The following is a 23,877-nucleotide window of genomic DNA, read 5'->3' as shown; positions in this document are numbered from 1 at the left end:
CGCAAGCATTTGTTGAAGATTTTCAAAAATCTACTTCGTCTAGGAAGTGAAAATTAATTCCCATTGACGGTGCCACTGTTTTGGTTTGAAAAACAGAAACTGAAGCTCTAACTTCCGAAGGAATCCCAAATGACCAAAGATTAACGATAATCGTCTTGAACGGTGACTCCGGTCTCTTTGGCGGTGGCGCAGAGTGGACCTAGATAGTTAGCATTCCAAGACCCAAATCATTTCAATGTTCAAAAAGAGTAAAGTGAAATTGGAGATCATAAATTATATAACTTAAATCGTTTTGTAAATACATTGATCTCAATAGAGCGGATGAAATGAATAAGTTTTTAGCTAGTCCAGAACAACTAATAATAATAATAATAATAATAATAATAATAATAATAATAATAATAATAATAATAATAATAATAATAATAATAATAATAATAATAGAAATGCTAATTATTCTTGGTAAAATGGAATTTATATACACATGTGTATACTTTAAATTTTGACATACATGCCACCTCTTTGAAAATTAATTCCTGAAATGCCACCCCCAAAATTATATCCCAAAATGCCACCTTTTTGGCACTTTTTAGACTTTTGCAGTTTTTTTTTTTACGCAGCAGGTGGCCGCCGTTTTGAATGGAGTCGTTATAGGACCCTTCATGTGGCCGTCATTTTAAAGGGAGGCCACCTATTTTTTTTTTCGTTTTTTGTATATTCTTTAAATTTAAATGTTTTTTAAATTATAGTTAATATTAATAATGATTAAATAATTATAATTTAATTATTTAAATTATTAAAAAAAATAAAAAATTAAATTTGTAAATAAAAATTAATTTATTTAAAAATTAAATTTAAATGTTTGTTGAAGATCTGCCCCCCCCCCCCCCCTCCCATGCCGACCGCAGAAGATCAACAACCCCGCCGAAGCACGCGTACAATTATACCTACAATGTGTTATACCGAAACTCACATGTTTCCACAACCAGAAGATCATAATCGTGGCGGACAAAATTAGTTTTTTTTCATCGCATTATCATGGTGTAATATTGTTGAATAAAAATTAATAAAATTAATTTTTACTTTTAAATTACAATTATATTGTTATTGTTATTAAATATAAATTAATAATATAAATTTATATATTATAATTATATATTATTAACTATAAATTTAATAAAATATTTTAAATTAATTAATTTTTATTGACAAATTTAATTTTTTATTTTTTTAATAATTTAAATTTAAATAATTAAATTATAATTATTTAATCATTATTAATATCAACTATAAATTAAAAAACATTTAAATTTAAAGAATATACAAAAAAACGAAAAGAAATAATAGGTGGCCTCCCTTTGAAATGGCGGCCACATGAAGGGCCCTTTAAGGCCTCCATTCAAAACGGCAGCCACCTGCTGCGTAAAAAAAAAATTGCAAAAGTCTCAAAAGTGCCAAAAAGGTGGCATTTTGGAATATAATTTTGGGGGGTGGCATTTCAGGAATTAATTTTCAAAGGGGTGACATGTAGGTCAAAAATCCGCATACTTTAAATGTTAATTAAATGTAAAATTATAGTTCGTTGAGTTCACTGTCTTTAAGGTATTTGAGAGGAATTTAAGACTGACAAAAAATGACAGTATGATTGTTGGATCACAATGACATATCATTTTTTTCTACATTCTGCATGAATTTCTTGGCGGCGGAGTTGGTGATATTTGTAACCACAGAAGGTGTTGTATCTATAAGGATATAATTAGAAAATTTCTTTACCCACCTCCCTATGGGGGTCACCCCCAACGAAATCCCAAAATTACCCCTGCTTCGGAGATGCATCTCCGAAGTTATTTTTTTTAAATTTTCATACATTTCGGAAATGCATCTCCGAAAACACCAAAAAAGTGGTGTTTTCGGAGATGCATTTCCGAAGTAAAAAAAAAATTCAAACCGTGAATATTTCGGAAGTTCATTTCCGAAAACGTTTCTGCATATACATTTTTCCCTCCTTCACTATTTCATCATTTTTTCTCCAAAACTTCTCCAAACCCTCTCCAAAACTCAATCAATCTCCATCCATTTTTCGTCTCAAAAATCAAGTTTCAAACCGTTGATCACGTTAAAGGGAGCATTGAAAGCTACAATTTGAGGTAAACATCTCTCATTTCATCCCCTATTTCACTACATTGATTCAACAAATTTATGCTGAAACCTGCGATGGTTCGGAACGAAGCTAGTAAACTTGGATTTGGAATTGTTATTTTAAGGTCCGGCAATGGAAATAGTAGGCGGAAAGCTTTCGTTGTTTTGAATTACGAACGGGGTGGGAGTTATGTACAATCAAACCGGGTGCTAAAACACGAAGACACGGGATCGAGAAAGTGCGGGTGTCCGTTTAAGTTGCGCGCAACTCGGAGGGTTGATGATTTGTGGCGTTTAACCGTAATTTGTGGAATTCATAATCATGCCTTGGATGCCAAGTTACACGGACATCCAATGGCGTGTCGTTTGTCCCGCGAAGAGAATAATGTGATTTCGGATTTAACGATAGTCAAAGTGGCGCCTCGCAACATACTTGCCGATTTGAAGCGTAAAAAACCGGACAGCGTTTCAAATATCAAGCAAGTTTACAATGAACAACATAATCTCAAAGTTTTGAAAATGGGCCCTCGGTCGGAAATGCAACAACTTTTGAAACTATTAGGCGATAACAAATATGTGTCAAGCTTCCGAACGTCCGAGGACAAAGTTACGGTGCGTGATATTTTTTGGACTCATCCCGAAAGTATCAAATTATTCAACACATTTTCAACCGTTCTTGTCATGGATTCGATATACAAGACAAACAAGTATAGGCTTCCTCTTCTAGAGATTGTCGGTGTGACCTCGACGGACAAGACTTATTCGGTCGGGTTTGCTTTTTAGGAGTGTGAAAAAGAAGAAAACTTTACATGGGCTTTGGGAATATGCAAGTCTTTGTTAGTTGATCAAAAGGTTATGCCAGACGTCATTGTTACCGACCGGGACAATGATTTGATGAATGCGGTTGATACCGTCTTCCCGACATCGACCGTGTTACTTTGTCGGTATCACATAACTTGCAACGTGAGAAGTAAGTTGAAACCCGCGGTTGGGACAAAAGATAGGCCGGATGAAAACGGTAAAGTTATCAAAGCCGATGTTGTGGTTGATAGGATAATGGCGGCATGGAGGGAAATTTTATATGCATACTCCGAAGAGGTGTATACCGAGAAATTAGTACACTTTAGGTCTTTGTGTGGTTCCATTAAGACTTTTTGTCATTACGTTGAATCCACCATTCTTGACAAAGTCAAAGAAAAAGTCGTGTGCGCTTGGACAAATCGAGTTAGACATCTTGGTTGCACCACGACTAACCGAGTTGAATCCGCACATGCGGTCTTTAAGAGGTGGCTGGGTGATAGCAAGTGAGATTTGTGTCGGGGATGGGACACCGTGAACCAAATGCTTGAAAATCAACACAATGAAATTCAAACATCGTTCGGTCGGAGCAAGACGGTTATGGAACACCGGTATAAGGGCCAAATTTTATTCTCCCAATTGATTTACAACATATCCCGATCGGGTTTGAATTTTTTGTTTCATGAAGCGAAACGGTCGGAGACCACGGGGCCGGATAGTTCTTTATGTGGGTGTACCATTAGAAAGACATACGGCCTTCCATGTGCTTGTATACTTTCAAAAAAGAAGAAGTTGAATTCACCAATACGCATGGATGAGGTAGCCGACCATTGGAAGAAGCTTCGTTTTGATGATTTTGACCCGCCGAAAGAAAATGAGTCCAAAATCACCATCTCTGACGAGTTGGAAGTGATAATGGAGAAGTTTGCTAAAGCGGATGACACAATGAAAATGCACATAAAAGAACAATTGCGAAAAATTGCATTTCCGGAGACCACCGATTTGAAACCGCCATCTCAACCGGTTAAAACGAAAGGTGCACCGAAAAAGTCCAAAGTTACACAAGAAGACACATCAACAAAACGATCTCCTTCCTACTCTGAACATGTTGATGCATCATTCCCGGATTCACCGACACCGAAGTCCAAGTGTAGTGGTAACAAGGGAGCCCGTATTTCGAAGCCACCTCGCACACCGCCGATCAAAAAATCACCGATTGTCTATATTGATGAGATGCCACTTTTTATGCACAAATATATCGATAACATCGTTGATGTTGGAGGCGACGACAATTGTGGATATCGGGCCGTTGCAGGTTTGCTCGGTAAAGGGGAAAATAATCACACTTTAGTCTGACGAGAACTTATTGCGGAGTTGACTTCGTATCGGGACATCTACGGCCGACTATATGAAAATCAAGAAAAGTTTGCGAAAACTCATGATTCACTTGTTCCATCACTTACCAGTATCGCTCCGGTTTCGAAGTGGATGTCATTCCCCGATATGGGTCATCTAATAGCAAGTGCATATGATATGGTGTGTGACGATTTGACGAGGTTTGGACTAAGTGAGACTTTCTTTCCACTTCATAGTCGACCGCCATTGGACGCGTCGAGCCGCGTCATATGCATCGGGTATCTACGATCGCGGCACTTCGTCCAAGTGTTTTTGAAACCGGGGTGTCCTATACCGGCTACTTCTAGTCAATGGACGACACATCGTTCAAATGAGGCGGAGACTTGGCCGGATCCTTTCGTTTCAAGAATGGCGGAGTTTGAAGAAATGATGAGCCAAGAGCGCGAGCAAAATAGAGAGCGGTCGAAGAACGTACCTATTTTGGACTTAGGATCCACCGATTGGTTCGGTGAATTTTAGTTTGTTCCGGATCGTTTTTTGTTTGTAATGACCATTTTTGTATGTATTGTTGTTTATCATCTAAAATCGGACCGAGTCAATACATATATAATATAAGTATGTTTTATGTCATCTGTAATACGGTGAACTGACTTTTTATCGACCGAAATGTCGCGGTAAGCAAGAGTCGCCACCGACTTTTATTTTATCCAAACAAATTCGGAAAGGTAAAAAGAAACAGAAAAAACCTTTTTAAAGAAATCTAAGTTCGGGGGGTAATTTATGCAAAGGGAAGGTGTAAGGCACCCTTTGCATCCATGGTTTTCCATGGGCTCTTAATTGCTTTGCTTGCTCGTTTGTCTTTAGAAAAAGTAGATGAAAGAAAAAAAAGTGGACTTTAGCTCGTAAATGAGCGTAGCCAGTTTTTGAAGAATTGTGAGAAAGAATATGAAAATTGAGCATTGCAAGGCAATTAGGGGCAATTACCTTAAACTCAGATGATAGGTCTCTTTTAGCCTTTCAGAATGAAAGGGTCGATCCTTGCCATAAGGGGGCAGGAAGCCTTTCGTTTGGAGGTAGAAGGGTCATCGAAATATCCTTTTCCATAAGACTGTCCCATGCCATGGGAGGGCAGGTAGTCTAAGGCGAGGATCAGAATAAGCCTTATTCGTAGGCAGCCAGAAGATACCTCAGCCTTTTTCCGTAGGCAACTTCCGAGGGTCGAGGTCATTTTTGTGTATCGAAGGCAGCATCATTTAGGGTCGTATGACCTTTTAATTATCGAGGCAACAGGCTGAGGTATCCTCGTATTCGAGGGACATGGCTTATTCTGCAAAAAAACACGAAGGCAACAGGCAACAAGCAACAAGGTAACAAGGCAACAGAGAGGTTACCCCAAAAGCGTGCGTGTGTGCAACAATCACGTGATTATATTCAGAAAATTATCTTATAATTAATTATCTACATTGATTTAAGGCTTGCACTCCCTAAGATTATTAACCACACAATAATATAACAATAATAATGGGGAAGGGAAATTGTAACCAGCGGAGGAGAGGGGAATCGAAACCAGCGGGATATAATTAAAAACAAAAGGTTTAACACAAGTAATAATTGAAGACAGGGTTTAGGGTTACCAATGTTCGTAGCTTTGGCAATTTAACAAACCCTGAAAATTGGAAAAGAAAGAATAAACAGAGGGGTGAGTGCATTATCGGTTCGGAGGCGAACATTGCTAATCCTAATAAAAATAAGAGATAAAGAAATTAAGAATAAATAAATCAAAAAGTACTTAGCTTTTGCATTTTGAATTTGATCTGACATGGTTGGCGGACGGAGGATGCCTTGAGACTAACCCTGAAAAGGCAAAAAGGTAAGGCATAGAAAGGAGTGAGTGTATGCACAGTTCGAAAAATATAAGGGCAAACCCTAAAATCAAAAGGAAATAAAATAGACTTTAAGATAAATTAAATACTTAGCTTTGAGTCTTGATCGGGCGCGTAGTCGGAAGGTTTGAAAAGTCAACCCTGAAAAAGCACAGAAAAGACATATTCTTTTCAGTGTATGACAAATTCTCGCAAACCCTGATTTGGGCGCAAATTAAATAAAAATGAATGATCGATTTAATTAATTATTGATTTTTCAACCTAATTAATTAAATCAATGAAAAGAAAACTTTTAATCAGACGAAGAAAACGTCCCCACGATTTTGTGAATTAAAACAAATAAAATATGATTTTATAAAGGAATTTAAATAAATAAACTAAATTTAACAATTAAAATAAGTAAAATAAATAAAATAAATAATTTTTTTTATTTTGTAAAAAAAAGGATTTTGAATAAAAACTAGTTTTATTAGAATAAAATATATGTGAAGAGAAAAACAAATATATAAATAAAAACAAGTTTATATAATAATAAATAAGAAAAAATTTTAAAAAAACTTAGCTAAGGATCCGGTGCAGCGTATCCTTGCGTGTCCACCATGGAGCAGCGTATTCTGAATCCTCGGATTGCTCCTTATATGAATCCAGTGGTGGAGAGGCGATTGCATATGGTGGACCTTCGTTGGTTGCACGCGTAGGATCTGCATGTGATTTGATACAAAACAATATGCAAAAAATATTGCGCGACGCTGGGATCGAACCCAGGTCGCCTTGGTTACCAACAACGCGCCTTGCCAATTGCGCCATGTGCGATTCTTGTTCAGTTGACCAGCTATTAAAATAATATATGTAATAAACACTTAAAACAAAATTTAAAAAAAATGCTGAAGCGCGCTCGTCCCTTCCTTCTTCTTCATTGATTTTCTTTGGAAACACCAGGGCCTTTACCCACGGTTTCTGCATCGTGGCTACATCCTGCAAGATTTTAACTCAACAATACAAGCATAATAAACCGTAATTAACGAATCAGATCAACTATGAATGATGTTGCGAATTCATTGGACCCCTCGATTTGGTCTGAATTCACTCCTATACAGAAACCCCATTCGAGGAGCTCCGAAACCTAACCATGGTGAATGCTTCGACCTGCACTTAAAATGCAATCAAACTATCCAGAAACGATATACAGGCCCTCACGATTACAAATATGCATTCAAAACATGTTCATGATACTTATATAATCAAAATCGAACATCAAATACAAGTGGCAAACCATGAACGTGATGACGGCAGTTCTGAGCGTTTCTGCCGATGCTGAATGCTGCCACACTTTCAGGAGACTTCCAGGAATTGATTAAGATCTTGTGCTTGGCTTGAATTCCAATGAAATCTTGAATCCGAATCTGTCTTCTTCTTGAACTTTTGCGTTTTCGTTTGAGTTCTTCTTGGCTTTCAATCCTTATCAATCTCCCCCCATAAGGATTCATGGTTGTTATTATATAAGAGGAAAAAATTAGGTTAGAATGATTAAAAGGAATAAAATCAATAATCAATTAAAATAATTAAAATTCAAAATCAAATATTATTTTATTTAAATTTATGATTATTTTAACCAATTATATGGATTCTCTCCTAAAATAGAGATTACTATCTAAAAAAGAAAAGGAGAACAAAATCTTTCAAAAATTATTTTATGATTTTTTTGATATTTTTTATGAATAAAATGGAAAAATTAAAAAATTAATATTAACAATTAAAATGATAAAAAAGTATTTTCGTGATTTTTTCGAATAAAATGCCAAATGAAATAAAAGAAATAAAACTGGAAACAAATGAAATATAAAAAAATACGAAAAGCAGGGTTCGAACCCAGGACCTTGTACTTGCAAGTCTTACAGTCTTACCGACTGGACCATGTCACTTATTAGGAATAAAATGACATTCGCAAATATATGAGGGCAAATTTTGGGGTATGACAGCTGCCCCTGTTCAATTATCTTAAACCTGAAGATGTAGAGTGGTTTGTATGCCAGTCGGTATCTGAAGGTGGAAGATGATTGAACACTAGAATACCAAGAAATTTGCCCTAGCTGATGTAGGGACTTTTGTCGGAGATGGGCTTGAAGATGCCATCCAGCAAATCATGCATTAGATTTGGTTTGGAGTGTTTGAGAAGTATTTGTTAGAGATTGATCGTGTTAGCGTTGTTCGTGATGAGAGAAACGGGTCATACATTTAGACCATATATTAGACCATATCTGAGGAGGGATATCAGAACGAGTCGTACATTTAGACCTTTGAAGGATGTCAGAACGAGTCATACATTGGACCATATCTGAGGAGGAATATCAGAACGAGTTATTCATTAAACCATATCTGAAGGTGAATACCAGAACGAGTCATACATTAAACCATATCTGATGGAATAGCAGAATGAGTCATACATTAGACCATATCTGTATGAGAATGCCAGAACGAGTCATACATTAGACCATATCTGACTGAAGATACCGGAACGGGTCATACATTAGACTATATCTGATTGAGAAATACCGGAACGGGTCATACATTAGACCATATCTGATAGAGAATGCTTGAACGGGTCATATATTAGACCATATCTGACTAAAAATACCGGAACGGGTCGTATATTAGACCATATCTGATTAAGAATACCGGAACGGGTCATATATTAGACCATATCTGATAGAGAATGTTTGTTTTTTAGAGTTGATGAGTTATTTGACGAAGTTTTGGAATGTAACAAGGCTTGTCAGAATGAATCTCCAGCTCGATTATATCTGAGAGGAATGATTGTCGAGGCGGAACCTGAAAACAAAGTATGCAATGTCATGATGCATGTAATGAATGAGATGGGATTCTCAAAATAAATGAGAAACTTGCATGAAGTGATGTATGCAATGTATGAATATGTTTATGACATATGATATGCGAATATGATTTATGTTGTCCTGATTGAGAAAATAAATCTCTATATCCTTGTGATTTTATTGTCGGATCTTGTCTTGAGGATGCTCAGCTGGTGATTTATGGTTTCTGCTTGGGGATGATTAGTAGCTTGATGTACCCTGATTTTAGCAATAAACCATGTTGGAGAAGAGCAACATATTGGATGACCGGTAATGCGGAATATGTAAACTCTGTTGGGGAGTCATGTCTTTGTTGAGACGAATATGTTTGAAGATGTCTTCTTAATGATTACTCTGCGGGGAGGTGGTTTTGGTGAACCTGGCTCTGTGGGGAGACATGGGTGTCTTGAAAGTTGCCCCCAGTATCATAGTAACTTACTACTTGATTCAGGACACGCCACTGAGTATTGATCAAGATGTTGAATTTGGACTTGCATAGATTTGCCCCAGTTAGCAGGAACTTTGGAAAGATTCGCCTCGCGAGGACTTTATGAGATGTTTACTATGGGCGATATGCCCCCCCTGATTGTTCGAGCATCCATGAGAGATTCTCAGAATCTTGACTTGATTGCCCCAGATTGATTGGACGAAACATGTCCTGCCCCTTGTATACGTAAGAGACATGGCTTCCTTGGAGTAATTTTGTCTGTCGGGATAACTTTCAATCATTAGTTGTACCCTGTGCAAATTCTTTCTGTCGCTAACATTTGAAATTATGTAGCAGAATATGTTTAATAATGTATTCATGAGATGCAATGCGTACGTTTGTCCTGAGTTTTTGGAAACACATTAAAACAAGAGATGTAAAAGCGTGATATTTGTAAAAACATGATATTTGTAACAACGTGATGTTTGTAAAATGAAATATCAACTCAGCATTTTTGTAATCCTTAAGGAGTCAGGATACCCTTTTGGTGACAGTATCCTTTCGAACTAACCATGCTTCAGTTAGGACTTTCAAGGGTTGTAACGTGGCTTGGTTCACGGTTTTGAGAAACAAAAGATAAAGGCTCAAAGTTTATTTATACCCATCCCCTTCTTCGTGATGTTCTTCATTCCTAAGCTCAGTTGGTTCGACTTATGCATTCAGGTTCCAAGAGACTTTTGGATTTGCGCCTTTGATAATGATGATGGTTCGCAAACACAGAGAACTTTTGAGATGGCAGTCACTTCTTCCTTTTGGTAGTCACAACTTTGAGTTGTTCAAGAATTTATTGACTTCTCTTTTTTTTTTTTTCATCTTTTTGATATCCCTAACTTTTGCCTGAACTGTTTATTTCTGAGACTACAGTCAGCGGGATGCCTTGATTTTGCCTAAGTCGTCTTTTGATTTTTGACTTAGCAGGCTTTTCTTTGTATATATATTTTTCATTTTTTCTTTTGAAGATATTGACTGTCTTGTTTGATGATTGACGAACCATCATTGTCTTTTGATTGTCATCTCCAACACTTCTTTGATGTGTGCGGATGAACGCTTGTGATTGAAGCCTTTATCGAAAGGTGTACTGAATGATTCTCTTAAAATAGAATGCACAGCCAAATTAACTGAGAACTACCCTGCCCCAGGTTATAATCACTGGTTTTAATTAGTACAAGGAAGAAACTTCTACTTCTTTGGCTCAAAGGGGTTGACGAGGGATTAACATCCTTATATCTCCACTGTTTAGGAATTGAAACAATGCCTGTACATCGTCAACATAGTCCGTTCAAAAGCATATTGTATGAGGTTGCGGTATTGTTTTCGTCATCCTCCCTTAAAAGGCTTACAGCTTAGCAGGAGTTGAATAAACACAAAACATATGCAAAGTAAATACGTGATTTGAAAAGAGTGGTAACGAAATAATGTATTCAAGATAAACATATGCAATGCACTGATGATAATTATTAAAACAGATAATGTCTATCATAAGTCGAATGTTTAAACAAACAGAATAGAAATTGCAAACAAAAGTAAATCTAATGATCTAAAACGTTCATCCTTCTAGCCACCCATAGTATTAGCAATCTTGTTGTGATTAGGCATGGGAGCAGTGATCACATTAGGAGTTGCAGGATGGTCGAACTCAATTTCACCAGCGTCGATCATATCTTGGATCTTGTTCTTCAACGGTCAAATACTATCAGAGTGATAAGCGCATCTTGCATTAGGATTATACTGATGAGATAAGGTGTTGGGCTTCAGAGGAGGATCCTTTAAAGTAATCAACCCTGCTTTAAGCAACTGTTGTAACGCTTCGGCCAAAGTTATGTTGATCTTTGTGAATTGCCTTTTAGATGCACCTTGTTTACGTTGGTTGCCCCTTTGTTGTGTCGGCACTTGATTGGAGGCTAGGACCGTCCCCACAGTATTAGATTCATTCCTCTCATTGTGCGCTTTCTTTGAGGTATTAGCATACGTAGCCACTTGAATTTTACCGCTTCGAATACCGCTTTCAACACGTTCCCCAGTCAGTATGAGGTCAGTGAATCCAGATGACGAACTTCCCAGCAAATGACTATAGAAGGGGCCAGTCAGTGTATTCATGAACATATCTACCATCTCTCTGTCGGCCAAGGAAGGTTTGACTCTTCCAGCTAGATCTCTCCATTTCTGAGCATACTCCTTGAAACTTTCCTTAGGTCCCATAGACATGCTTTGTAGTTGCATGCGAGTTGGTGCGAGATCGGAATTATATTGGTATTGCTTATAGAAGGCAACAGCTAAATCCTCCCAGGTATGGATGTTGGTACTTTCCAGTTGATAGTACCATTCGAGTTGAGTTCCAGATAAGCTTTCCTGAAAGAAATGGATCCAGAGCCTCTTATCAGCAGTGTGAGGCTGAATCTTCCTTACATAAGACCTCAAGTGTAGTTTAGGACAAGAGACTCCATCATACTTAGCAAAGACGGGAGTTTTGAATTTTGGAGGAATAACGACCCCAGGCACAAGTCCAAGCTCTTCAAAATCCAGCCCAGGTACCTTCTGAATTTCCACACTTCTCAGACGCTCTTCTAACATCTTGTATTTGTCATCAGGATGTTCATCCTCATGGTGATAGTCCTCTTCTTCTTCAGAGGGTTTGGCAGAATCATGGTTACTTTTTGCATCGGTTTTGATACTAACATCATCATCTTGCTCATCCTCATCACTATCTTCAGAGGGTTCAGCATCCCTGAGTTGCAAGATTGGTCTAAGCTTTTTCACCTGAGTCTTCTTACCCTTCTTTTTCTTCTTTTTAGTCAGCATGGCTTTCAGCTCTTCTTGCCCCTTGGACAAATTCAGAATCAAGGCTTGGAACTCAGTGTTTTGAGCTTGGAGATCCTTAACTGATTGTTCGAGATTCATGATGCTGAAATAAACAGCGAGGAAGGATGAGAAATCCATCATAGGAAACCTGTTATGCGATGTTATGAATGCAAATGAAATGTTTTCAAGGATCTTTAGGAATCTAGTTAGCAGCATTAGAAAATGAGTTGGTCACGTCTTTGTTTGAAGGATTCTAAATTTTGTCTTTGAACGTCCTTTTTTGAGAATCAAGCTCACCATATCGAGTGGGTCATCGCCTCTGATTCGGGATACTTCTGAATTTGAACATGCATGGCTAGAGGAAAATAAATCCTCTGGCCCCTTGATTGGTACTGTGTCTTTGAATTGGAAGGCACGTGGCCAGAGGGAAATAAATCCTCTTGCCCCTTGATGGGAGATCAGTCTTTGATAAGAGCACCTGAAATTGTGCGCCCTAAATTCCTAAGATCCTTGAAAGGGTTAGTTAAATCATGTTATGCTTATGATGTCATGATGTCATGGATGTTATGCGAATGCGGTTCATTAGGCATAGTGTGGGGTAGTAAGGACAAACAAGTCCTTTTAACAAAACCTGCAAGGAAACGAAGGTTAGTAGCAAACACCAACAAGTCACGCAAGTCACACAAGTCACACAGTTTTGCCTTATGGTTAGGCTTGCACGTGGTCCAGAGGTATTTACCCTTCTTCCTTTCGTTTAGTTGGTTCATCCTGTCCTAAAAAGTAACCAGGTTCTATGGTGCTCATATCCCTGATCTTTCTCGTGGGCATTGTCTCAACATGGCACTCGATCGGCCAGCCAAAAGCATCCCTAGAGTCCAATCTCAATGAGTGTAGCATCGAGTATCAACCGGCTTCAGTCAGGAACCCAAAGCCAGCTATCTCGCTACTTCCTATAGGCCAAAGTCAAGTTCAACTAAGGTTCTAAGGGCGAATTAGTGCTTATGACACCACGCGGTAGCCAAATGTCTCCTCGATCAAATTCAAGGGCCATCAGGACAAACCAAAGTGTCACACTAACGGTGGCCACCAGTTCAACCATAACGATACATGTCGTACAGTCTCCCTGATCTCATGCCACATACCTAAGGTACTCAGATCCGGGTTAGGATCTTTCACACAACATAATACCCAAAACAGCCCTGCAAAAGTAAAGCAAGCAAAACAAACCATAAAAAACATTTAAGTGAATCCTAAACTTTTAAGGTAACCCCTCTTAATCGAAAAATCCCCAGCAGAGTCGCCAGTTCTGTAATACGGTGAACTGACTTTTTATCGACCGAAATGTCGCGGTAAGCAAGAGTCGCCACCGACTTTTATTTTATCCAAACAAATTCGGAAAGGTAAAAAGAAACAGAAAAAACCTTTTTAAAGAAATCTAAGTTCGGGGGGTAATTTATGCAAAGGGAAGGTGTAAGGCACCCTTTGCATCCATGGTTTTCCATGGGCTCTTAATTGCTTTGCTTGCTCGTTTGTCTTTAGAAAAAGTAGATGAAAGAACAAAAAGTGGACTTTAGCTCGTAAATGAGCGTAGCCAGTTTTTGAAGAATTGTGAGAAAGAATATGAAAATTGAGCATTGCAAGGCAATTAGGGGCAATTACCTTAAACTCAGATGATAGGTCTCTTTTAGCCTTTCAGAATGAAAGGGTCGATCCTTGCCATAAGGGGGCAGGAAGCCTTTCGTTTGGAGGTAGAAGGGTCATCGAAATATCCTTTGCCATAAGACTGTCCCATGCCATGGGAGGGCAGGTAGTCTAAGGCGAGGATCAGAATAAGCCTTATTCGTAGGCAGCCAGAAGATACCTCAGCCTTTTTCCGTAGGCAACTTCCGAGGGTCGAGGTCATTTTTGTGTATCGAAGGCAGCATCATTTAGGGTCGTATGACCTTTTAATTATCGAGGCAACAGGCTGAGGTATCCTCGTATTCGAGGGACATGGCTTATTCTGCAAAAAAACACGAAGGCAACAGGCAACAGGCAACAAGGTAACAAGGCAACAGAGAGGTTACCCCAAAAGCGTGCGTGTGTGCAACAATCACGTGATTATATTCAGAAAATTATCTTATAATTAATTATCTACATTGATTTAAGGCTTGCACTCCCTAAGATTATTAACCACACAATAATATAACAATAATAATGGGGAAGGGAAATTGTAACCAGCGGAGGAGAGGGGAATCGAAACCAGCGGGATATAATTAAAAACAAAAGGTTTAACACAAGTAATAATTGAAGACAGGGTTTAGGGTTACCAATGTTCGTAGCTTTGGCAATTTAACAAACCCTGGAAATTGGAAAAGAAAGAATAAACAGAGGGGTGAGTGCATTATCGGTTCGGAGGCGAACATTGCTAATCCTAATAAAAATAAGAGATAAAGAAATTAAGAATAAATAAATCAAAAAGTACTTAGCTTTTGCATTTTGAATTTGATCTGACATGGTTGGCGGACGGAGGATGCCTTGAGACTAACCCTGAAAAGGCAAAAAGGTAAGGCATAGAAAGGAGTGAGTGTATGCACAGTTCGAAAAATATAAGGGCAAACCCTAAAATCAAAAGGAAATAAAATAGACTTTAAGATAAATTAAATACTTAGCTTTGAGTCTTGATCGGGCGCGTAGTCGGAAGGTTTGAAAAGTCAACCCTGAAAAAGCACAGAAAAGACATATTCTTTTCAGTGTATGACAAATTCTCGCAAACCCTGATTTGGGCGCAAATTAAATAAAAATGAATGATCGATTTAATTAATTATTGATTTTTCAACCTAATTAATTAAATCAATGAAAAGAAAACTTTTAATCAGACGAAGAAAACGTCCCCACGATTTTGTGAATTAAAACAAATAAAATATGATTTTATAAAGGAATTTAAATAAATAAACTAAATTTAACAATTAAAATAAGTAAAATAAATAAAATAAATAATTTTTTTTATTTTGTAAAAAAAAGGATTTTGAATAAAAACTAGTTTTATTAGAATAAAATATATGTGAAGAGAAAAACAAATATATAAATAAAAACAAGTTTATATAATAATAAATAAGAAAAAATTTAAAAAAAACTTAGCTTAGGATCCGGTGCAGCGCATCCTTGCGTGTCCACCATGGAGCAGCGTATTCTGAATCCTCGGATTGCTCCTTATATGAATCCAGTGGTGGAGAGGCGATTGCATATGGTGGACCTTCGTTGGTTGCACGCGTAGGATCTGCATGTGATTTGATACAAAACAATATGCAAAAAATATTGCGCGACGCTGGGATCGAACCCAGGTCGCCTTGGTTACCAACAACGCGCCTTGCCAATTGCGCCATGTGCGATTCTTATTCAGTTGACCAGCTATTAAAATAATATATGTAATAAACACTTAAAACAAAATTTAAAAAAAATGCTGAAGCGCGCTCGTCCCTTCCTTCTTCTTCATTGATTTTCTTTGGAAACACCAGGGCCTTTACCCACGGTTTCTGCATCGTGGCTACATCCTGCAAGATTTTAACTCAACAATACAAGCATAATAAACCGTAATTAACGAATCAGATCAACTATGATTGATGTTGCGAATTCATTGGACCCCTCGATTTGGTCTGAATTCACTCCTATACAGAAACCCCATTCGAGGAGCTCCGAAACCTAACCATGGTGAATGCTTCGACCTGCACTTAAAATGCAATCAAACTATCCAGAAACGATATACAGGCCCTCACGATTACAAATATGCATTCAAAACATGTTCATGATACTTATATAATCAAAATCGAACATCAAATACAAGTGGCAAACCATGAACGTGATGACGGCAGTTCTGAGCGTTTCTGCCGATGCTGAATGCTGCCACACTTTCAGGAGACTTCCAGGAATTGATTAAGATCTTGTGCTTGGCTTGAATTCCAATGAAATCTTGAATCCGAATCTGTCTTCTTCTTGAACTTTTGCGTTTTCGTTTGAGTTCTTCTTGGCTTTCAATCCTTATCAATCTCCCCCCATAAGGATTCATGGTTGTTATTATATAAGAGGAAAAAATTAGGTTAGAATGATTAAAAGGAATAAAATCAATAATCAATTAAAATAATTAAAATTCAAAATCAAATATTATTTGATTTAAATTTATGATTATTTTAACCAATTATATGGATTCTCTCCTAAAATAGAGATTACTATCTAAAAAAGAAAAGGAGAACAAAATCTTTCAAAAATTATTTTATGATTTTTTTGATATTTTTTATGAATAAAATGGAAAAATTAAAAAATTAATATTAACAATTAAAATGATAAAAAAGTATTTTCGTGATTTTTTCGAATAAAATGCCAAATGAAATAAAAGAAATAAAACTGGAAACAAATGAAATATAAAAAAATACGAAAAGCAGGGTTCGAACCCAGGACCTTGTACTTGCAAGTCTTACAGTCTTACCGACTGGACCATGTCACTTATTAGGAATAAAATGACATTCGCAAATATATGAGGGCAAATTTTGGGGTATGACATCATCATTGGCTAATTTATGTCTATTTTGAATTCCTTTTGTATTTTTTACACAAAACACTAAGCAAACAACAAAATCCAAAATTTAGCTCTGTTTCTGCATAATTCGGAAATGAACTTCCGAAATATACTTGTGTGCCTCCAATTTTCGGAAGTTCATTTTCGAAATGACCACTGAATGCAGGATAAGGTTTGTTGGGTCATTATTGATCCAATAAGTCTATAAATACAACACACTCTTCTTCATCCTCTTCACACCACAAAACACAAATGACACAAACCTACCCCCACCTAGCATTCGTCTACTTCACCACTGGCTACCTGATGTCGTTCCAATTCCGCTTCTCGCGCGACACGCCGTTTGTGGAGTTGATAACGTCGCTCAACACACTATTGCAATATCCCGAAAATCGAAAGGTTGTCAAGCCCGAGTACCGCTCGCCATCGCTTAACGACGAGGGAGACATTGAGTTCACACCTTTTGAGATCAAGAACGACGAAGATTTAGCGGTTTTGTGGACAACGTTTGACCGATTTTCTTCGAAGGGTCCGATCGAGTTGGACGCGAAACTTCAAAGATCCGGGGCCGACGTTATCAAAATGTTGACTCATCCTCACTTACCCGTGTTTAACAATATGTAACTTTAATCTTATGTAATGTGATCAATGTAATCTTCATCCGATTAAATAAAGCGAATCGTTCTTGTTTGTTATTTTTCTTCTGTCCATACCTTATTTCAGAAGTGCATTTCCGAATTCCTCCAAGGGGGGTGAATTCAGAGATGCACTTCCGAATACACCAATTTTCTGAAAAACAACTTTATTTCGGAGATGCATCTCCGAAATCATTATTTTTCATTAAAATATTCACCTTTTCGGAGATGCATTTCCGAAAACACCTTTTTTTTCAATAAAAGTACGTTTTCAGAAATGAACTTCCGAAACAAGAGGTATTTTTGTAAATTCACCAGAGGTGACCAAAAAGGTTAGGAGGTGGGTAAAGAAATTTCTATAATTATCACCAAGATTCTACTATCTTATTAGATAGAGGCTTAATTAAATATTACATCTACAAATAATTTATTTAGCAGTCGGCCGAATTTTGAAAATATGTTTTGAATTCAAGAGTCATTTTATTCTTTAAAATTATTATCACGCAATAGATTTTACCCAAGTGAAAAAATGTTAGAAAAATTTTTATGCACTACAATCGATTTTTGGTTTTGATTTTACAAAACTGCTAATGTTTTAAATGTGATTCTTTCAAAAATGCTTAAATTTTACAAACTTGATTAATAATAATGGACTTTGAATACTAAATTTGTTTTGTATAGATTTGATTGAGATTTGCTCTATTTAAAATCCCAGATATTGAAGCACGTAATCCAGTAAAAAAAACCCAGTTTAATACTTTGATCCTTCTAAAGCATTAATTATCATAGTTTCCAATAAATAAGTGTGTCGATTCTATTTAATATGGAATAGTTCTTAATAGTAGAAATTGATAGATCAAAAATATGCTTTGATCCTCTTATAATAAGTGAGTGATCAAAATTCAAATCAAATCAAATGAGAAATTAATTTCAGATCACTTACATGGAATAGTTCTTAACGGTAAAAATTGATAGATATATATTTACGTTTACTTACTCACCTAAGGTTAATCAAATTCATGTCCTTGATATTTAATTCTTATTTTCAATCCTATTGGAGCACCTTTTAGTGATTAATTTGATAGTTTCTTGATTCTTTTAAACATAACTACAAAACATTATAGTAGAGTTTTTAGGTCCCAACTTAAGCTAGATCCTTCATCATCTTGCTCTTAGAAACAAGAGAGTTCATAATGTGGCACTTGTACGTAGTGTGACCCCTTTTTAGACAATGTATAATATCTAACATGAGTATGAGAGATTTGTCATTATCTTTAAAATAGTAATACTATTTTTTTATAAGGTCTCTTGTATGATTTTCTAAAGTCATTTTCTCATAACAAATTATATATTTTTTGTGGCTTTTATTAGCTGTGTTTTTAAGTGATTTATCTTTGAAAAACAATACAACTTTTACAGCTAGGAAGTTTAGTCTAAGAAGAATAAAGTTTAGATTCTTATTATCCATGTGTGAATCAAACATATCATAGAATACAACTACTATATAACTTAAATTCTTCAAGGTTGAAAATGTAGGGGATTTTTTAAAATTCTTTTATATTGAATTTCCTCTTGTAGATTACTCTCGTGAACCTTAATATATATTTTATTAAAAAAACTTGTCACTTGAATACTGTCTAAAATTAAAGACAAAAGAAGAAAAATAACAAACGAAATATTGATTTGATTAAAAAAACTTGTCACTTGAATACTGTCTAAAATTAAAGACAAAAGAAGAAAAATAACAAACGAAATATTGATTTGTGCTTTATGGACAGCTTTAGAGAGTCGACATACAAGCCAATGTTTTGATGAGTAAAAACTAAATTCTTCAATTTATTCTTTTCAATGGGAAAGAAACACTACTAGTCTTTACTCTTAAAAATAATAGTGTAATGTGAAAAGAGAGACAAAGCATGGGGAACAACACCTAAACTCATGAAAAAAATTGTCTACACATGAGTTGGTAGCTAGGAAAGAAAAAGGTACACCGACCATGGTAAAAATCAACAGAAATTATAGTAAAAAGAGCAGTTACATAGTATTTAGTATGGAGAGAAGTTTTCAGCTTATTCACATTACAACTTACTACTTTGAAACATTGCAACCTCACAAACCCCATAAGCTTTGTTTACAAGGGGCTAAATATAATAGGTTATATCATGTAGTGCATGTTGGGATTTCGACAGAAAGCAAACCCAATGAGATACTAGTACCAAACATGCAAGAAGTAATCTTGTGTTGCGGTGCTGAACTCATGCAAGGAACATAATTTAGTAACTGTTCCCATGCTCCAAGACAACATATTTAAAAGAAAACCCTCCGTGATACACGCCAACTACATATACAAATATAAAAATATACATAAAGCAGTATTGATCACATGATGCAGGCTGGTGTACCCAATTTGTCCAACATACTCTCATTTAAGAGTTAAGAAAATGCAGAAAAATGTGAGTCCCATCCCAAATCAAGTAGCTGCCCCATATTGAAAGAGCAACAAAGAATCCCTCATGGCATATAATTGTCTTAAAACACCCAGCATTGCATTATTAAATATCAAACAACAGTCGACATAGAATCCATTCAAAAGAGAAAAGAATGATATAAAATTGAAGGGGAATGACAACCAGCAGCGCCCAATCTAAGACGGGAATCTCAGTGAATTTGAAGGTAACAAAGTTATCTTGCAACCTTTCACTGACATACTGAGCATTGAGCATTCACAGATAGTGATATATTAAATATATATTTTCCCAGATCGGCAAATCAACGTTGTAATTTGTTCCTGATATTAAGAATATTGAGATGGAACTAAAATTCCAATTGGAATTCAATTTGATCCGTGCTTAAATGCAAGAACAATGCAAAGTGCTACTAAAATATCTAACTGCACATGTGTGTAGCAATTCAAGAGAAAACAGAGGTTTTACTTGCAAAGAGTATTGTGGGAATACTCAATTGCATAGCACATTATACAGTGAAAAGTGAAGAGAAAGTATGCCCCATTAGCAAAACAAAATTTTGATCTCCTAACTATCTATTTGTGTGTTTGGATTTGCGGATTTTAGCAAAACTTACATGTTGAACCTTCAACAAAATTACAGGGCTACTGTGATTTTGCCAAAATTCATCATCAAGATCAACCATCCATAGCAGCACTGACTTGATGAAATATTCTTAAAAGTGGAACCTCATATTGTAATAACTACTACCTCCGGTCCCATTTATAAGAAAAGATTCTCTTTTTAGATACATTGAATAAATAATGTATCTGGACAATACGTTGTCTAGATACATTATTTATTCAATGTATCTAAAAAGAGAATCTTCTCTTATAAATGGGACCAGAGGGAGTATTATACAATTTAACTGCAACTTCTGGGGCAAGTGTTTCTCCAAGAAAAACAATGTCTTCAAATGCTCATTTAGGTTTTGACAGAGACAAAGATAACATGGAGTAAAGATAAATTTCTCTTTGCCAAACACTATTTACCTTGGATATACATACATTGGTACCAAGATTTCATAACAGTTTGTTTTACATCTCTATAAGGGAAAGACATACATTATAAACCACATGGAAACTGGAATCAATATGTAAAATGTTAACCCATACAGCTAATATTCTCGAAACCGTGAGAAAAAATTCTAACTATAAAGCAATACAATTCAAAAGATCAATTAACAACTTTGCCATTTTCACAGCTAAGCTAACAACAAAGAGCTAGCTAGCCCGTCATCATTATTCAATATACAAAAGAACCCTATCCCATTCACAACAAAAATTTGATCTTCTTTTCATTTTGTACAAAGGACCCACCCAACAAGACAGACCCAATAATCCAAATAAACAAAAACTAACCTCCTCACAAGGGAGAAAGAAATACACATCTTCCTTTCCATCATCAACTGATCCAGTGGTGGTTGTTGCCGCGAAGGATCCTAATCAAATTGGAGGAATTTCTCCTAACTTTCTCATTATCATCCACTAACAACCCAACACAGATTTCCAAAACACCTTCTTGCAGGGTAACCAAAAGCATTTCCTTGCTATACAAACATAATGAAGTAAGTGCCAACAGTGAATACTGAATCCCTCTTGAGCTTCCATTCCTCAACACACGAACCAGAATCTGCACACAACCACTATAACTCTCCAACTGTTCCCTCCCTTCCTTACACTTAGCCAAAACACCAATAACCTCAACACCCCTCTCAAGTCCACATTCAACACATCTCATCAGAATTGGCACCGCGCCACAATCCACCGCCCTTTTCCGATTATCCCGAAAACAGCAAAGCGCGTAAAGCGCAGTAGCCGCTTCTTTCCTCTCTCTCCCTTTCCCGTCTCGAAGAATCGCCACCAGAGCTCCGATTGCCCCCGGGAAAGCTCCGATAGTCGCTTTATTCACCTCCACAACCGCAAGGCTCGTGATTATGGTTGCAGCCAAAGCACGGCAGTCAGACGAAGCTGCACGGAGGAGAAAAGCAACAACGCGTGAAATTGCACCTTCTGCGACAAGTCCAATCTTAGTGTCGTCGTCGAGACTAAGGTTCAGAAGAAGAGATAGAGCCTTCTCCTGAAGCTTAGAGTCACCGGAAGCGGAGTCGATACAGAAGAGAACGGCGAAGACGGCACCGGAATCAACAAGACGGCGGCGGAAGTTCGCGTCACGCTTCGAAAGTCGACCGAGTTGGCGGAGCGAGTCGATTTTGAAATCGGAGGAAGAGGAAGAAGCGGTTAAAGACGAAATTAGGGTTTCCGGTTGGGACATGATCTGGTGCAGCGGTGGTAAGAGTGTGTAGCTAGAGATTAAGCTTCGAAGAGCGTGATTGGGAATAAGGGAAGGATTATCAGGGAGGGGTAGTTTGGTAATTGGACAAGTTCTGTGACCATCGTCTAGCCATCGTTGGATTGAAGGACGATCGAATGTGTGACCGGAAGATAGGATGACTGGGTCAGACATTATTTCGAGGGAAATCGGACATTTGAAGTGTTCCGGAAAGTCACTCGCCATAGCGAAACGGTGTCGTTGCTCTGCTGGTTTGGAGTAGTTGAGCGAGTTGGTGACTCGGTGAGTGAGTAAGAGGGTTTATGAGGTTTTGGGAAATGGAATGTGATTGGCTGTGATTTTTTCTTCCTTGGGTTCCGCCATTGTTCCTTTTAGCTTTGTCAGGGATTGTTATTGTTTTTTTTTGAGACGATAATGCCCTCTTTTAAATAATCTCCTCAAGTCAGTTTTTTATTTATTTGGATTACACTCTCTCTCGTGTGGATCGTAATTTTTTTTTCTTTTAGAATTTCTTCACGTTTTTTTAAAAAGTCTTTGAAAATAAAGTCTTTAATTTTTTTTTATTTAATAGTTGATTTGTCCTTTTTTAGATTAATCAAATTCAAACCATAGAAGATTTTGTCCATATCCACGGATTATAAAAGGTTATGCTAGCGTGTAGTTTAAGAATTCATGTTAAAAAAAACTACAAATATAAAATTTATATTAAAAAATAATTATTTTTCATTTCTTTTTAGTAATTACAATATAACCAAAACAACTTTATTAAAAAAATATATTTTAATATTTTAATAAAAAATATGTTCAATTTCCAAAACAAAGTATTTTAATTTAATTAACTTATGTTTTTATGTTTTCATATATGAAAGTTAGCCTACCCTTAATTGTATAAAATAAGAGGTGTATTTTAAAAAAATGTAATATATGTGACATGTCTCGTGAAAGACAAGCGAAATCTTAATTAGTATGAATTGAATCATTTTTTTTTCTAGCATTAACATGTTTATTTATAGTTGTTCTTATCGTCCAACTTGACCTAAAGTTAAGTTGTTTTAAGAGTCTAGTGGCCTCACCCTCTCATTTTATTGTGGTGAGCTAGTAATTGTGACTGCAGGTCAAATCCTCCACCCCAACCCACAACCACCTAAGTTAGCATAAGCATTCTCTAAGGTTTATGTCTGTTTTAGAACAAGCGGGTCAGATTCTGATAACTCAAGGCGAGCTTGTGTTATCATGAACATATTCACACATATTCCCTCAAGCACGAGACTAGTAGGGGCGAAGTGATTTACGCAATATTTGACACTTCACACATATCGATTTAAGTACTCTTTATTGGTCTAACATACTCTAAGACTAAGGCATTGGGTCTTGTTGAGGCTAAGCAAGTTTGGGCCTTTATGAATATATTGGTACACAGTTCCTCAAGCATAAGGCGTGTAGGTAGAATTTATTTAAGCAATATTTGACAGTTCATGGTCCCTTAACCACAAGCCTCGTAGGGCCGAGTGTTTTAAAAAGGCTAGCAATCAAGATCGCTAGTGTCATGTTAATAATGACAT

General features: G+C 36.7%; 1 protein-coding gene across 1 annotated transcript; it reads right to left on the bottom strand.

Moving 5' to 3' along the window:
• Nucleotides 1-21,084: 21,084 nt before the first annotated feature.
• On the bottom strand, nt 21,085-22,769 carry LOC131607534 (U-box domain-containing protein 8). The gene has a single exon (XM_058879528.1). The coding sequence runs from the start codon at nt 22,538-22,540 to the stop codon at nt 21,428-21,430; it is 1,113 nt and encodes a 370-aa protein (XP_058735511.1). The 5' UTR covers nt 22,541-22,769; the 3' UTR covers nt 21,085-21,427.
• Nucleotides 22,770-23,877: the final 1,108 nt, after the last annotated feature.

Source organism: Vicia villosa, linkage group LG5 (assembly GCF_029867415.1).
Source record: "Vicia villosa cultivar HV-30 ecotype Madison, WI linkage group LG5, Vvil1.0, whole genome shotgun sequence".
Taxonomy (NCBI): domain Eukaryota; kingdom Viridiplantae; phylum Streptophyta; class Magnoliopsida; order Fabales; family Fabaceae; genus Vicia; species Vicia villosa.
This window is presented reverse-complemented; position numbering and strand designations above follow the sequence as displayed.